Genomic DNA, 18,122 nt, shown 5'->3' with positions numbered 1-18,122 from the left:
CAACTTTATGCATTGTGTGTATAAAATCTCCAAAACCTAAACTCTTCTGAATTAAGTCTAAAACAAATTTAGATGGTAATTGGTAAATGAGGCTTACTTGTTTAATTTAAAACAAAAATTAATTTCTTCGAAAAGAAAATTGGAAACTAGTTGGAGCATTGATCCCACATTTGTGGGAAAGATTCAATATACTCCCCATTTACTCAAATGCATGAGTAGAAAGATGTAAAAATGATGGGTGCCCAAAAATACGGATTTGTACATTTGATAGTGGGACCTAGAATGATATAGATGATGAAGCATTAAAATATGTCTTGATCCAACAGATCTAGCATGACAGAAAAAAAAAAAGGGCATTAAAATAATAGTAAGGGGATAATAAATAAGATGTTCTTGGCACGTGCCAACAACCCCCGACCATAGTTCTTTCCAGTTGCCTCGGGTTCTCTCTGTTATTTCGGATTTTCCTCCCTCCCCCCCTAGACACAAAAAACATAAAAATAAAGAGTAAAGTAAAGAAAGAAAGAAAGAAGTTGATCAGAAAGAAAATTCAGAAGTGGTTTCAGTACTACTATTACTGTTTTCTTCTTCCTTTAGATTCAGATCTCCAGACCCACACTTTCTCTCTCTAAACTCTATACTCTACACTCCACTCACAACACAATACAAGAGAGAGAAAATAGAACCAAAGTTTAGAGTTTTAGAGAGAGAAAGAGTTCCATACACTAACATTTTTCAAATTTTTTTACTTTACCAACTTCTATTACTTCATTCATAATCGATCTAGGGTTTTGAAGAATTTGTTCCAGTTCTCAACATTTCCTAAGGTAAGCTTCTTACTTCAGCATTGTTCATCTTCTTTTTACGCCATTTCACTGTTCAGTACGTAAAAAGTAGGTTTTGATTACAAAAAACTTGATGGTTTTCATTTTAATGGGTGTTTTAGTTTAGATCTGAAGATTTTGGTAAAGGGTTGTTTTTTTTTCATGAATCAGTGGATATTGTGAAAAATGCATGAGGGTTTATAAGTTTTTTGTTCATTGTATTTTGTTTCTGATACCTAATGTTTGATTGTCGTTTTGATTTTACAGGTTTTCTTCACACACTAGGATCTGCAAGTTTCAGAGAGGCCATTAATGTATCTTCATTGGTCTTACTTTTTGTCAGCTCTTCTGAGGAAAATCTAGGGTTTCACTTTCACATTTAAGATTCTCTTTCTTCTCTCTGTTTCTCATTAAATAACTCAGTTACAAAGTTAGAAGGTTTGCTGTTTAAAAGTTTGACCATCTCTGTTTCTAAGGAAACAAACCCTTTTCACCTCTATCAAAAACCTCAAGAACTTAGCTTTTCAAATTCCTTGACTGCCCTTTTTCATGAGGTATCTCTAGTTTTTGAGAACTTCTGAGAAAAGAGGAGTTTTCTTCAAAGGGTTTCTGCAAGTTTCTTCCTCCTACATTTGTATCCCCTGCTTTTTGTTCTTGTAGTTGAGATGATGCAGCGACCTCACCCAACGGAGGATTTCTCCTTAAAGGAGACCTCACCCCATCTCGGTGGTGGTCTCGCCGGTGATAAGCACACTAGTACTTATGATCTTGTTGAGCAGATGCAATATCTGTATGTTCGCGTCGTGAAAGCTAAAGATTTGCCGACGAAAGACGTTACAGGAAGCTGTGACCCATATGTGGAAGTGAAGCTTGGAAACTATAAGGGTACTACTCGTCACTTCGAAAAGAAGACAAACCCTGAGTGGAATCAAGTATTTGCATTCTCAAAAGATCGAATCCAAGCTTCTGTTGTTGAGGTTTTGGTGAAAGATAAAGATTTTATGAAGGATGATTTCATGGGTCGGGTTTGGTTTGATCTCAATGAAGTGCCTAAGCGTGTTCCACCAGATAGTCCTTTAGCCCCGCAATGGTATAGATTGGAAGATCGAAAAGGTGATAAAGTTAAAGGAGAGCTTATGTTGGCTGTTTGGATGGGTACCCAAGCTGATGAAGCGTTTCCAGAGGCGTGGCACTCAGATGCAGCAACTGTAGGTGGTGAAGGTCATGCTAACATTCGGTCGAAGGTATATGTTTCTCCCAAACTTTGGTATCTTAGGGTTAATGTGATTGAAGCTCAGGACTTGCAACCTGGTGACAAGGTAGGGTACCCAGAAGTTTACGTTAAAGCAATACTTGGAAATCAAGCATTGAGAACTAGAGCATCTCAGAGCCGGAATATTAACCCACTGTGGAACGAGGACTTGATGTTTGTAGCATCTGAACCGTTTGAAGAACACTTGATATTGAGTGTGGAAGATAGAGTTGCACCAAACAAGGATGAAGTATTGGGTAAATGTGTAATTCCTCTACAGAGCGTGGATAGGAGACTGGATCACAGAGCTGTGAATACAAGATGGTTTAATCTTGAGAAGCACGTTGTTGTTGATGGAGAAAGGAGGAAAGACAATCGTTTTGCTAGTAGGATTCATTTGAGAATTTGTTTGGATGGCGGGTATCATGTATTGGACGAGTCAACTCACTACAGTAGTGATCTTAGACCCACAGCAAAGCAGTTATGGAAGCCAAGCATTGGGGTTCTAGAATTGGGAATTTTGACTGCAAATGGTTTATTGCCGATGAAAACCAAAGATGGGCGAGGAACTACAGATGCTTATTGTGTGGCTAAATATGGGCAGAAGTGGATCAGAACAAGAACAATTATTGATTGTCCTACTCCGAAATGGAATGAGCAATACACTTGGGAGGTTTATGATCCGTGCACTGTTATTACGATTGGGGTTTTTGATAACTGTCATTTACATGGAGGGGATAAATCAAATGGTGCAAAGGACTCGAGGATCGGGAAGGTGAGAATTCGTCTTTCTACGCTTGAAGCTGATCGGGTTTATACTCACTCTTATCCTCTTCTGGTTTTACATCCTTCTGGGTTGAAGAAGATGGGCGAAATTCAATTGGCTGTAAGATTTACATGCTCTTCTTTGCTCAATATGATGCATATCTACTCTCAACCACTATTACCTAAAATGCACTATCTTCATCCATTGTCTGTCACTCAACTCGATAACTTAAGGCACCAAGCTCATCAAATTGTATCTATGAGGCTAAGTCGTGCCGAGCCACCATTAAGGAAAGAAGTTGTGGAGTATATGTTAGATGTTGATTCACATATGTGGAGTATGAGAAAGAGTCGAGCTAACTTTTTCAGGATTATGGGAGTTCTGAGTGGATTAATTGCAGTTGCTAGATGGTTCGATCAAATATGTGTTTGGAAAAATCCTCTTACAACTATTCTGATTCACATACTCTTTATAATACTTGTTCTATACCCGGAACTGATTCTACCCACCATTTTTCTCTACTTGTTCTTGATTGGTGTTTGGTACTTTCGTTGGAGACCAAGAAAGCCACCTCACATGGATACCCGACTCTCACATGCCGAGAATGTTCATCCAGACGAACTTGACGAAGAATTTGATACCTTTCCTACTTCTCGACCTTCTGATATAGTAAGGGCGAGATATGATCGATTGCGAAGTGTAGCTGGAAGGATTCAAACGGTGGTCGGTGACTTAGCAACCCAAGGAGAAAGATTGCAGTCTCTGCTTAGTTGGCGAGATCCGAGAGCCACATCTCTGTTTGTTACTTTCTGTTTGATTGCTGCCATTGTTCTTTATGTGACTCCTTTTCGAGTGGTTGCCCTTATCACAGGCTTTTACGTGTTAAGGCATCCTAGGTTCCGTCACAGGCTCCCTTCAGTTCCACTCAACTTCTTCCGAAGATTACCTGCCAGAACTGATAGCATGTTATGAGAAGCCATTAATGTTTGGAATTTGATCTCAAATCACTACTGATCAGTTGTCTCCATACTGAAGTATAAATGGCAGGAAGGATATGTTTTTATCAGAGAGATTTATGGTTGAATTGTTCTGTTATGAGTTTGTAACTTTGTATTTTTTTTTCCCTCAGTAGACATGAATGATGATGCATATCTGTAGTTTGTTTGTGTTAGTTTTCGATTTCTCCTTCTTGAAGCTTCTTTATTATGTTTCCCAAATTGAGTTCTATTTTCTGTAATCAATGAATGAATGTTGATCTCTACATCTGTTTGTATTTTTTCATTTTCACTTTTGTGTGTTTCAATTTGGGTGGATTTTCCCAACACTTTAGTAGGTATAACTAGAACTCAATTGAAGAAGAATTGGTGCTACCTCTGAAATGGTTGTCTCAAAAGCAGTTCATGTGGGTGCAAGATCCTCAGTCCATCAGCACTGTTCAGATTACAGAGGATTATATTACTCATTTGACTGACACTGCACAAAAGAAAGGACTTGGTGATTTTGAGTTCGACTCTGTTGACCTATTAGGTAATGTGGGTCAAGATGACTCTAGAGCTGATTGTTGAGGAAAAGAATATCTCAAGTGGTGATCAGTAATGGGTTGAACAAGAGTTTGTTGGAGCAGCTCTAGGAAAGAAAGAGAGAAACCTTATCTTCATTTCCATTCCATATAGAGATTTGGTGGTGGTAATGGTCGGAAGTGTTGCCACAAAGCCCAACAGAGATTTGGTGGTGGTGGTAATGGTTGGAAATGGTGATAGTGGTGGTAAATATGAAGATTAAAGACCACTTAACATTTGAATGATCTCGACGTAACTACACACACCTTGGAACAAAGCTTGATCTCGCGGAAAGATTAGTATAAGGGCACTTAACATCCGGCCTACACCCATGCGAAGAAAATCCTTGTCTAGTGTGAATATAGGCTTGGCTACTTGGTGTGGGTGTTACCTAAATGAAGAAAAATCGTAGGGGTCGGGACTGGTTTTATATTATTCACTAAATTCTAGAGCTTTGTTACCCTGCAAAGTCTTGTTTAACTAGTACAAGAGAGGTGTCAACAACTCTTGATTGGAGTAGCAAGAGGTATAGTCTTCCACTTTAGAGGTCAAGGTTGAGGAACACTGAGCAAATTCAAAAAAAGCGTCTAAGAGGTTTTCAGGCGCCTTCAATAACACCCTTTCCCACACACACTCTCAAATTTGCCTCAAGAGAAGTGTCTTTAACATTTATAGGAGTGCCTTCAAATCTTACCTGGCTGATTACAAATTATTATTTTTTGAACATTTAACTATAATGGTCATTGCAATTTTTTTTTTTTGAAAGAATGGTCATTGCAATTGATACATCGATACAATGTAATAGACACAAAAATTGTCGAATTACTACTGGTCTAAAGCCCGAGGAAATTAATGGCCTAAAGCATAAGATATTACTTTATCCATACCCAAATTCAATATTTCTAGATTTACACTTCCATGAGATCGAACTTGGAACTTCCGTATTGTAGAGTAAATGCACTTGCCAACTGAGCCACCAGTTGTTGGTATGGCTGATTATAATTATTTAAGTTGAAAATAATCATTACAACCATTAATCTCTAAAACATAATATTGAGAAATAAAAACACATTCCTTGAGGTCATAGAATTATTTTATCTTAAGTCAATATGATTAATTAATCCTTATAATAATCATGTAAGTTAAGAAAAAGTAATTTAAAAAGAAAATTGAGAAAAATGGTGTAACTTTTCTTCCTTTTACTACCTGATCTGGGCTATTTCCCTAATGGCCCCCTACTTTGTGACCAGCTTCCTGCCTGGCCCCCTACTTTACAAGAAATATCCATATGACCCCCTTCCGTTATAACACCGTTACTCTCTCTCTTCCATTTCTTTTCTCTCTCCTCCAGCATGTTTTCTCTCTCTGCCACCTCGTTAAACCAGCCACATCATCGTCTTCACCGGCAGGGTCGCCGGCCGGCCAAATTTTCGGCCGGCGACCTTCAAACTTTTTTTTTCTCTCTCTCTAAAAAAAAATATATTTATAAAAATTCTCTCACCTCTCTCTCTCTAACTCCGGCGAAGGGAATTCGCCGGAGTTAGAGAGAGAGAGGTGAGAGAATTTTTATAAATATTTTTTTTTTTAGAGAGAGAGAAAAAAAAAAATATTTGAAGGTCGCCAATATTTAAAAAAAATTCTCTCACCTCTCTCTCTCTAAACTCCGGCGAAGGTTTCCCTTCGCCGGAGTTAGAGAGAGAGAGGTGAGAGAATTTTTATAAATTTTTTTTTTAGAGAGAGAGAGAAAAAAAAAATATATTTGAAGGTCGCCGGCCGGAAATTTGGCCGGCGACCCTGCCGGTGAAGACGATGATGTGGCTGGTTTAATGAGGTGGCAGAGAGAGAAAACATGCTGGAGGAGAGAGAAAAGAAATGGAAGAGAGAGAGTAACGGTGTTATAACGGAAGGGGGCCATATCGATATTTCTTGTAAAGTAGGGGGCCAGGCAGGAAGCTGGTCACAAAGTAGGGGGCCATTAGGGAAATAACCCTTAAAACTTATAGGAAAGAAACCAAAGATTCATCCTTATTATAATGCTAGTCAGAAAATGGGAAGCCATCATTGAAGAAAGGGAAAATAAGGATTTTGTAGTCAAAAGAAAAACAAAACAAAACGAATCACATTCAATGTAGTTGAAATTTTGAAACAGAAACCCTAGATAGACAAGAAGTAATAAAAGGAGATCAATAACTTTCTATTTTTAGTATGTTAGAAATTTGTTCACAGGCATTAGGACCCACCTTTCTGTTTGACATGGTGATTTGATTTCGGTTCTAATTTTGGTGTAGTGTTTATCCTCATCTACTACTACTTCTACTAACCCCATTTACTCTTGATATTAGAGGGGGTTATCTTTAATTTGTGACCAAGTAGAAAGTTTAGCTACCCTATTTGTCTAAAATTCTGTATTATGTTTGTGTTAGTCAAAATTAACCGTCAAAATACAAAGAAATTATTTGAAAAGAAGGGTAAAAAAAAATGATTGTTAAATTTGACAGACAACTAAAGAGAAGTTGATTTATTTCATCAAAATAAAAAAGAGAAGTTGATTTCTTCAATTGCTATTTTATAAATTTGAGTGTTGGACGAACAATATACTTTTTTTTTTTTGATGAAGGACGAACAATATACTTAGAACGGCAACATGATACAAGCCTTCCTGGTCGAGATGGATTTTATTTTTTATCATACAATATTTCCGAATGGTTAGACTTGGTCTACTACTATTGAATCATTCTTCATGTAAATTTATACAAAATATTATATTAAGTTGACATTGGTGAGGTCTTACTTTTTTTAAAGATAGAATTGTTAATTCTGTGTGGCCATTTTTTTTTTTTTTGGCTAAATCAATTGCTATGTCAATCACGTGTGTTTGTCTCATGTTTACATGTGCTTTCCACTTGTTCTAGGGTCGAGAAAAGTTGAGTCACTTATTGACCTAAAATTCTTTCCTTCATCAAAAGCATTTTGATGATTCCACTCTTTTGTATGTGCAAATATTTAAACTAGGTGTTTGGTCTCACTCTCTTTCACTCTTTATTTAAGTTTTCCCAAGTAAATAATTTCTAATTAGTCCATGTTCAACTAAACTATGTAACATAAAGTGTAACTATATTTGTAAAGGAAAGTGTCTGTATGCTCAACACCTATCTCGGCCACGGAGTGTGTTCGGCAGGATTTAGAGAGACAAAGTGATTTACTTTTTATTTTGACCGGACAAATATTCCAGTCGGATTTCGACACGATATATATTGGGCATACCATCACGGCGGGTAAGAAGAGGTTAAGTCACTTTAAAGACCGTCTCAATATATTTGAATTCGTATGTGTGTTTATATATAACCAAGTACATGAGATAATTGTTTCAAGAAGAAAAAATGTAAGAGATAATCTACCCTTTCTTCTTTGTTATGGTTGTCTAAAGATATTTGTTCCTATTCTTGTTATCTTATCGACTTTTTTTTAATATGGATGTATTAATCTTTACCTAATCCACATAATTTCAACTAGTTTATATTTGGAGTTTACCGAAAACAAAATCCTAATTTCTCAACTACTAGTTAGCAAAAATAAATAAATTAATTTCTTTAATCTAGTTTACAAACTACAATTACTATTATAATGTTTGGGCGAAAAAGACGGTAACCAACTAAATTTTGTAAAGTATTTTAATCTATCTAAAATAATTAAGTTAATATTCAAATTTAATTTGAAAAGAAATTCCTTAGAAAGTATATATATTATAGAATTACATTATTGAGTAGAGGTTGTTATCAACTAGTTTTGATAAATTTATGTTAATGGTCAACTAATTGGATGGTTACACTAATGCCATCAATTTTGACTTTGATTACTCCCCCTTAAAATCAATTCAACCATGAAAAAGTATAAATATTCGAGGAATGTTTATATCATAGCTATTATTCTATTTTAATAGATACGGATATATGTTGTTTTTGTTAAACAATGAATGAAATTGAGTTATAATGTTTTGTTGTAACACCGGGACAAATTTTAATCTGGTTGGGATATTTGATTAGAGTTTATTGTGTTCTTATCGCCATAAACTTTTTTAAGCAAATAAAAGTCTTTAAAGCATCTACGAATTAATCTTATATTCTTAATTTATAATATTATTAACTTAACACTTTCATAAAGTTGATTCATACCCGTATGAAAAACTATATAATAGACAAGAAATTTGTGAAAGTAATTTACATATGATAACAATATATTCAAAGTATCACAAATTACATCAAATGCATAATAATCCTTTTCTAGACTTTTTTTTTTGTTGAATAATCTTTTTCTAGATTTTTTTTTATGAATGTAGGCATGTGCCTAATATTTATTAAGAATTTGGATTTAACACAATGTTAGCTTTGTCCATCGCCAACTTATTTACAATGCAATTAGGGATATTAGGTAATTCCCAAGTCTCATTTAACTTTAAATCGAACGCAGATTTTGCAAGTATACGAGCTACTTGGTTCACTTTCCTCGGGGAAAAGGAAACTTGCAAAGTGTCGAAGAAGGTACTTGCGATTTTGATATCTGTTACAATGTTTTGTATCTTCCAAGGAGGGGTCTTGCTTTTATCCGAGCAAACATCAACTACAAGCTTTGCATCACCTTCAATAATACACTTCCGACAACCCCTTTGATTAGCTAAATGTAAGGCTAATCTTGCCGCCTAAAATGCATAAGATTTGAATTCTGCCTCTTGTGTGTTTCTCACAAATGGACTTGCTATCCTTTTACTAAAATAACTTTCATCACTTATAATGAATGCTCTCCGCTAACCAGATATGTTTTTCCCTTATTAGGATCCATTTAGTGATCCCCTATAGTTCTAACACGTGTCGTTCACGTTATTAGAGAATGGTGCTGAAGCACCGAATCATGGACTTCATCTTTCATACCACGGGGTGGCTGCCCCTCCTTATTCTCGGAGTGGTTGGATGTAAAAAATCACACAAATTAAGGGCCCAAACAAGGGGGTCCCACTAGTTAGATACTACTTGATCTAGGTTCTTTGTAATTGGAGAGCAACTTTTATATTTGAAGAGCTACCTCTTTGCTTTAGAACAAATACCTTTTTTTCTTTGATTACTGAATGAATTTGTCTTTGTATTACTATTTGTTCACACTTGTTCTTTTCCTCTTAATACAGGTGGTGGGCTTTTATCCTTGCTGCGGTTGTTCCATAACTTTGGGCCAAAATACTTCTTGAGCCGGAACCAACCAACTAGCTTATTTTGTGGCCACTCTTTTTGACACAGAGGAACTAAAAAGGGCTTGGTTCTTATCTGTTTTGGGTATACCTTTCGATCCTTGTAAATTATTATTGGCTCATTCAGAAACGAGTAAGGTCCTTCTATTTCGTTTAGCTTTGCTATTTCGGTCACAACTTTGACATCATTTTTTACCAGTCTTGGTTCTCAGCTTCACCAATCACCCTTTGCGCCTCTACTGCAGTTTCTAACTGACTTTGCTAATTCTTTCGGCTCGAACTTCGGCAACAACCATAATTTCTAGGTGTCCAATTATAATCTTTATCGATTGTGGTGGGACATGATTTCTCTATAGAGGGAATACTGGAGGGTAACCTTGGAATCTTTGAGTTCTACTTTAAAAAATTCTCAGGACTTTGTTAAAGTCTTGATTTTTTGTTTCCATCTTGTCCTACTGGTGCGGTTCAAACTTTTTTTGGTTTTGAAGTGGTGGTCTTTCTTGGATCAGATAGTAGACAACCACTCAGACATAGTAAGATTATGTTCTTCGAAGTATCTCTCTTTTCCTCTTACCACGGAGAAGAATGTATGTTGTCGAAGACACATAATGGAGGAAACTGATTTAAATTTGATTGTCATTTTCGTTTCTTCATGTCTGTATTATCTCTTTCAAGTGTTGTAATCGTGCTTGTTTCCTAAATACTACTACAATTTCCCCTTCTAAAAAAAATTATTTTCGTATTCAACCACGCCTACTTAACACTTACACATTTCCATTTCTTTTTTTGTTTCTTATTTATGAGCGACGTTGGGTGTGAAACAAACTTTTCTGGTTAATTACATATATGTTTTTTCACTAAAAATATTTGAGTTCGAATTTCATTATTTTCTAAGAAATCAATAGAATTTGATCCAGTTATATCTAAATAAGATTATTGGTGGCTATGTAACAAAGAAGAAGAGTGATAGTAATGGTGGTGGATTGATTAGTTATTAATTTGAAGTACCATTTTTACTTAAAAAGTCCAAAATATTAGTTTTAAGGTATCTGCATTCCAAAGCTACAAAAGAAGTGTTATATGTCCAAATTCTTTTATCATATTGTGAAACTACAAAGTTTAGGAATTCTTTTACATGTGTATATTACCATATTCATGAAATTTAAAATGTATAAGCATATTTTAATAACAATTTTATGATACTAATTATTAGCATATTTCATCTCCATAATATCAATGTTAAAATTTTCGGCATAACTAAAGGCCAGCGCTTTGGGGAAAGCTAAATAGTTTCCGGGGTGTGAAATTTTAAAGGGAATATGTAAAATTTTAGAGATTTTCCGGGGAAATAAATTTTAAGGGGAAACAAAAAAAACACTCCACCTCACCTCAATCTATCTCCACCTCACCTCACTCTATCTCCACCTCACCTCACTCTCTCTCCACCTCACCTCTTTGTCTTCTCCGATTTGGTCGCCGGCCGGAAAATTTTCCGGCCGGCGACCATGAAGAAAAGAAAAAAAAAATTTCACTCTCTCTCTCTCTCTAGAAACTCCGGCGAAGGGGTTTCCCTTCGTCGGAGTTCCGGTCTGTTGAAGAACAGACCAGATCGGTATGTTCTTCAACAGACCGGAACTCCGGCGAAGAGAAACCCCTTCGCCGGAGTTTCTAGAGAGAGAGAGAGTGAAATTTTTTTATTTTTTAATGGTCGCCGGCCGGAAAATTTTCCGGCCGGCGACCTAATCGGAGAAGATAGAGGTGAGGTGGAGAGAGAGTGAGGTGAGGTGGAGAGAGAGAGAGAGAGCTGAGGTGGAGAAGTATTTTGCTTTCCCCCTAAATAAAATTGACAATTTTTGACCAAGTCTTCACAACCTCGGAAACTATTTAGCTTTCCCCAAAGCGCTGGCCTAACTAAAATTCACATCCATATAGTAACAATCTTATGTTTTGATAGGTCCCACTCAGGCTTCCGATTTTGATAAAAGGGGGACCCAACCCGACCCTTCACAACTATGTCATTTCTGACTGTTATTTGTGTACCGACATTTCACCCGATATGAGGAATGTGATTTACTTCCTTACCCTTTTTGTTTAGGAAGTTCCTTTAGGCATCGAGATTAAGAATGAGAATATATTCTTAGTATACCAAATGACATAAAAGAAGGGCCATATTAGAATATTACACTATATATATAGGGTAAAAGATTTCTCAAGAATAATTTTAGAAAAATGACTGATAGACTATTTTTTTTTTGATGAAGATCCGATAGACTTAGTAAGCGTGTTTTCCTTGCAAAAAAAAAAAAGCAAGCTTATTTTCACCTTGGTCTACCTAAGGGGGTCAATTGGGTAAAGTCGTCTTGTATTAATAAATTACTGAAAAACCGGATATACTGAAGAAGTCATTTTGATATTGTTTCAAAATAGAAAGATGAAAATCATCATCCAATTTGTGGGTTACGTACCTATAATCACAAGTTCTAAAGATGAATGATTGGAAGAATATAACATATGCTTTTTATTTGTTTATGTGACCGTTAAGTAAATACTAGCATGTCAACACTAATGTAGATCATGTATTGTGATAATACATTCTTTATAACACAGAAGACTGTTTTGTCACATATTCGAATGAGTCTTAATAGAATACAAGATATAAGACAGATCGTAAATAAGAGATCCGACGGCCAAAATGAGTTGCAGAAATAAGTACACGTATATTATTTCTGCAACTCATCTTGTCCACCGGATCTCTTATTTACGATCCGTCTTATATCTTGTATTCTATTAAGTCTTTTCTTTAAGTGCAATGGAATATGATTCTTCTATTTGAGGCAACAACCTTTTGAAGTTTAGAAGAGTTATACAAAAGATCCATGTGTTGATTGTGTAAGTGTTGTAATCTTGGTGCGTACTAACAATAATATGAGTTAACTTTTTCTTATGTTCCCAATTTGCGACTAACTGGACATCTTAGGCCCCATAAGTACGGGTTGGCAGTCCATTTTCGTCTAACCGACCAATTGGACATAGCACCCCCATTAATGCCTAACATGCCATGTTTGCCACAATATGTGCCTATATCTCCATTTTGACTGCCAATTTACTTTTCACATATAGGGGCCAAAAGAGTGTTAAAACACACTCATCAGTTATCAGGGCCGAAATAACAAGTTGGTCATAAATTGGGGCCAAAATGAAACAACCCATATTTAAACGTACTTACAGGAATAGTAGAGGGTACTACTATCTAAATATTACCGAACTTTTTCCTAATTTTGCTCCCGGGCTGAGATATTAGTTACATAGTATTGTCGGAGCCTCTTCTTTTGGCGGCGCGATTAGTTTTTATTTCGGTTATTTCTGCTTTTTCAGTCAGTTATTGGCGGTTTTCCGCTGATATCTTGATGATCTTCTCGATTTAGACTCTTTAAAGTCTGAAATCCTTTCATTCGTCGCTCTAAAGGGGCATTTTTCTGCGAGATTTAGTCTCAATCTCTTACTGTCTTTGTCTTTATCACTTTGGTTTTCTTGTTTCTTTGCGCTATGGAGTCTGAAAACTCTCAATTCCTACGTCAATTTGAGGCATTATCAACAAATGAAACTCCTCCTATCACGGTAGAGGGAGGTGATATTAACGCTTGGGATTCAGATCTGATCAAGCAGGGAGTGGTGTGGTTCCAAAGCCAAAAGAAAATTGACATTGGATTGGCCATGTATCGACTTTCTCGGTTAATACATGGACCAAACAAATTCACCATATCGGAAATAAAGGACAATCTCTTTCTCATCAAGTTTATGACTGCATCAGAATTGGACATTGCTTTAGAAACCTCCCCTTGGGTTATGCAAGAAGAACTCATAGTCCTACAAGAATGTCAGGCGGAAATCTCCCCAGGAGACCATAATTTTGACTTTGTTTGGTTTTGGGTTCAATTGCATGGCATTCATACTAGTCATTTAAATTGCACAATTGTGAATAGACTTGCAGGAACGTTGGGGACTTTCATTCCGATTACTAATGAAGATGCCGTGAAATGGAGTCTATTTGGCCGTGTTAGAGTTAAACTTCCCTTAAACCAACCGTTAACTCCGAGAGTTAATCTAAAACTCTCCAATACCAAACTCATTTCTATAGAAATCAGGGTGGAGAAACTCCCAAGATTCTGTATCTACTGTGGTTACATAGGCCACACTATGAAATTTTGTTCTACTGTGTTGGCTTTTGGTGACCTCTTAAAGCATAATCTGTCTGAAATTGATAAGAACCGTGTACTTAAAGCTATGACTCCTAAATTTCCTGAATCTTTTAAAGTCCCATTTTCCACCAGAAATCCCTTCAAAGAATTGGGGTCTTCCGGTCAGGACTTAATCCCCAAATTGCAGGATTTGACTATTGATAATAATGAGGATAGTCCAATAGAAACGGTTTGTGCTAAGAACCCTAATATTCGTAATAATTATGGTAATTTATTGTCTAATTTGTACCAGGTTAAACGAAGCAAGATCCAAACAGAACAAGGAATAGCTTCTATTCATACAAATGACCTGTATCAGGATACACAAGAAAGTTGGTTCACAACAAAGGTAACATTGCAAGTACGAGCAAATCGGTGGATGATGAGATGCTGCTCGCTGAGGTCAGAACAAAGAAACAATACAGAAAGACTCAGAGATCGTCACCAAGGCATGGAAATGAGGAACGGGCCACGACAACCCTAATGCCGCCCCAACCATGAATGTGTTTGCTTGGAATTGTCGGGGCTTGGGGAACAACCCGACAAAGGAAACTCTGAAACAGTTCCTCGGTTCCACTAAACCTTCTGTTGTATTTCTCTCGGAAACGAGAATTTCTAATTATATCCCTCCACCTTGTTTTAATTATTTTAATCTTCCTAATTTTATTTCAGTTCCCTCTGTTGGTCGTAGTGGTGGACTAATTTTACATTGGTCAAACGACCTTAAATTACATATTCACCATCATTCTTCCAATCTCATACATGCTACCATAATTCAGAACTCAGATAATATTCCTTGGGACATTTTTTGTGTCTATGGTCCGCCCCAAGTGTGTAATAGACTACCTTTCTGGACCGATTTATTGACGAAAATTGAGGCTACGTCAAACCCCTATGTGTGCTTAGGTGATCTAAATGCTTTGTCTGATAAAAGTGAAAAGTGGGGTGGCAGTACTAACATTCCATTTATGACTCAATTTCAGAAATTCATCCAGGATGCTCAATTATTAGACCTCGGATTCAATGGACCAACCTACACCTGGACAAACAGCAAATCTCTACATCATCTGACGAAAGAAAGACTTGATCGAGTTCTCTGCAATTCCAGTTGGCTTATGAAATATCCGGAGGCGGAAGTTTTTCATCTGCCCCGTTATAACAGTGACCATGCCCCAATCTTGCTGAAACTAATAACTCAGGGAATTCCAGTCAACACCATTTCAAAGTTTGAGGTCTTTTGGACCAAACATGAGGATTACAAGTCGGTTTTCCAAGAGAAATGGTTGAACTCCACGGGCACATTTGTTGGGAAAACCCATCAGATTAAAAATGAAATTAGAGGATGGAGTAAACATGTGTTTGGTACGTTGAAAAATAGACTTACTATTTTGAAGAAACGACTTCTAGATATCCAATCCCTCATCTCTACTACTGAAATTCTAGAAGTTGAAAGTAAAATTCAAGAGGAGATTTTGTATCTGGAAAATCTACAATGTACAAAGGCTGAACAAAGAGCGAAGTCCAAATGGGTTCAGAATGGAGATCGCAATACCAAGGCGTATCACTTGGCAATGTCGGTTCGAAGACAGAAAAATAAGATTCACCAATTAACACTATCCAATGGACAAACTATACATGATTTCGATGACATCTCAAATGAACTCATTGCTCATTTTCAGAATCTATTTGCGGCTGAGCCTGTGGAACAACCGCCAACCGAAATTCTTCATGCATATAAGGTCTTTACATCTGATCACCTGACCAACATCTCAAGGATTCCCACTTTGGAAGAAATAAAATCAGTCGTCATGTCTACGGGATCGATAAAAAGCCCGGGGCCAGATGGTTTACCATGTTTTTTCTACCAACACAACTGGGACTCGATAGGGACAGAGTTGGTTCACTATATTCAGGAAGCTTTTAAATCAGGTTCTATCGATCCTTCTATTAATCAGACGACTATTGCATTGATCCCAAAGATTAGGAATCCGAGTATGGCCTCGGATTTCAGACCAATAGCCCTATGCAAAACGGTTTATAAATTCATCACAAAAATCATAGCAAATCGTATTCGGCCGTATCTAGATGAGTGCATTTCTTGGTCCCAAAACGCTTTCGTGCCAAACAGACAAATTGTTGATAATATCATTATTACTAAAGAACTTATGCATTCCATGAGTAAATCAACCAGCAGGGAGGGCACATTTTCTTTAAAAATGGATATGGCCAAAGCTTACGACAGGGTTAATTGGGACTTTCTTAATAAAGTCCTAAAAGCTTCGGGTCTGGACGAACCTATTTTAAACCTGATTATGTCATGCATCACTAGTGCGAACTTTAATATCCAGGTCAATGGGAAAACAGTAGGCGACTTTTCGGCCTCTAGAGGCCTTAGGCAGGGATGCCCGTTATCTCCCTACCTATTCATTCTATCCTCACAGTCTCTCTCTCTCTTATTTCATTACTATGAATCTCAGAACATTTTTACAGGCTACAGAATTAATCCGGCCAGTCCTAGCATAACACATCTGCTGTTTGCGGATGATCTGATAGTATTTGGTTCAACAAACATTCAGAATCTAAATGCAATAAAACAATTGATGAATCAATATGCTTCCTTCTCGGGCCAGAGGGTAAATTTCTCCAAGTCTTCTTTACTTTTCAGCAGGGGTGTCCACCAGGATATACAGAATCAATTTGTCGATCAGCTCTCGGCTCCAATTATGGTGGAACATGAAAAATATCTAGGATCGTTAATTCTCAAGAAAGGTAATCGTATTCAAGCTATTCTTGGCTTATAGAGAAATTTAAAAACTCTCTATCAAATTGGAAAGGCAAGTATATAACTCAAGCAGGTAAAACTGTCTTAATTAAATCTATTCTATCTGCTTTCTGTACTTACCCTTGCAGTTTTCAACTATTACCAAAAAAGATCATAGAACAATTGGAGAAAATAGAGAGGGATTTTTGGTGGAATCATTCTGACACGGATACAAGAATTCATTTTACTAAATGGGACATACTAACTAGTCCAAAACATAAAGGTGGCCTGGGCATTAGATCAATAGAAGAGGTAAACCTAGCCCTGATTGCAAAAATGACTTGGAGGTTTGTCACAAAGAGGAATTCAATTTGGGTTAAACTTTTAAAAGCAAAATATCTCAAGCAAGATGACTATTGGAATGAAACAACCACAACAGGAGCTTCAAGTTTTTGGCAAGCAATGGCAAAGACTAAAAATACTATCAGGAACAATATCATATGGATGGTAGGAGATGGTACAAACATAAAGATAAGATCGGATCCTTGGATTCCAGGCATACAAAACAATACACCAATCATAACTACTGAAATGCCTACTTACATCTATTGGGTGTCTGATCTAATAGATAGTAATCACAATGCTTGGAATATGGAAATCATAAACACATACTTTGATGCTACGACCATTACTGCTATTCAAAATATCAGTTTACCACAATCTATTCAAAGAGATAGGTTAATTTGGTGCCCTGTAGAAAATGGGAAATTTACCACAAAGTCATACTACACCCAAATCAAAAATTTGCCTACAATTTCAGCATCAGCCATAACTTTTCCTTGGAAATTATTTTGGAAAAAGAATCAGATGGAACCAAAGGTTCAATTGTTTATATGGAAGATGGTGCATGATGGTCTACCCACGTTGGTAAACATTGGGAAAAGGGTGACTCATATAGGTCAAACTTGTAAACTATGCAACACAAATCAACAGGAAGATAGGTTTCACCTGTTTGGAGACTGCCCAAAATTCAGAGAGCTGGCATCGATGGCTGGGATCAATTACCTGTACCAAGGAGATCGAGAACCCATTAGTTTATTATCAAATACCATCACATAAAATCAACTTGATGATTCAGAATGGTACAAAATCACATACCTACTGTGGGAATGGTGGAAATCACGAAACGAAGCTCATTTCCAAAACAAAGAGATCGATCTGACTAGATGCCTCTGGAAAGCAATGGATCAAATAAGGTATGTTTCTAACCTTGAACCAAATCAGGTTTCTAACAACTTGTTGCAGGTTAATCGATGGATTCCCCCTCCGATAGGTAAGATCAAAATAAATTTCGATGGAGCATACAGGGACAACATGGCTTCGTGTGCGGCCATTGCCAAGAACAGTGAAGGAGTAGCCATGTATTCGAAATCAAAGCTTTTACAACCAAAATCCCCAATTTATAGTGAGATGGAAGGGTTAAAGT

At 36.8% G+C, this 18,122-nt stretch overlaps 1 protein-coding gene across 1 annotated transcript; it reads left to right on the top strand.

Moving 5' to 3' along the window:
• Positions 1-316: 316 nt before the first annotated feature.
• Positions 317-4,103, top strand: LOC147545667 (FT-interacting protein 7). Its single transcript, XM_086632168.1, has 2 exons — positions 317-827; positions 1,092-4,103. Exon 2 carries the CDS (start codon positions 1,490-1,492, stop codon positions 3,812-3,814), a length of 2,325 nt encoding a protein of 774 aa, XP_086488294.1. The 5' UTR covers positions 317-827; positions 1,092-1,489; the 3' UTR covers positions 3,815-4,103.
• Positions 4,104-18,122: the final 14,019 nt, after the last annotated feature.

The sequence above is a fragment of the Eschscholzia californica genome, unplaced genomic scaffold, assembly GCF_041429995.1.
Source record: "Eschscholzia californica isolate CP2 unplaced genomic scaffold, dmEscCali1.0.p SCAF_4, whole genome shotgun sequence".
NCBI classification, from domain to species: domain Eukaryota; kingdom Viridiplantae; phylum Streptophyta; class Magnoliopsida; order Ranunculales; family Papaveraceae; genus Eschscholzia; species Eschscholzia californica.
Note: the sequence above shows the minus strand (reverse complement) of the source record. Positions and strands in the feature narration are given on the sequence as shown.

Bases quoted from the DNA above. Each gene is read 5' to 3' on its own strand.
- LOC147545667 (XM_086632168.1), top strand. From the start codon at position 1,490: ATGATGCAGCGACCTCACCCAACGGAGGATTTCTCCTTAAAGGAGACC.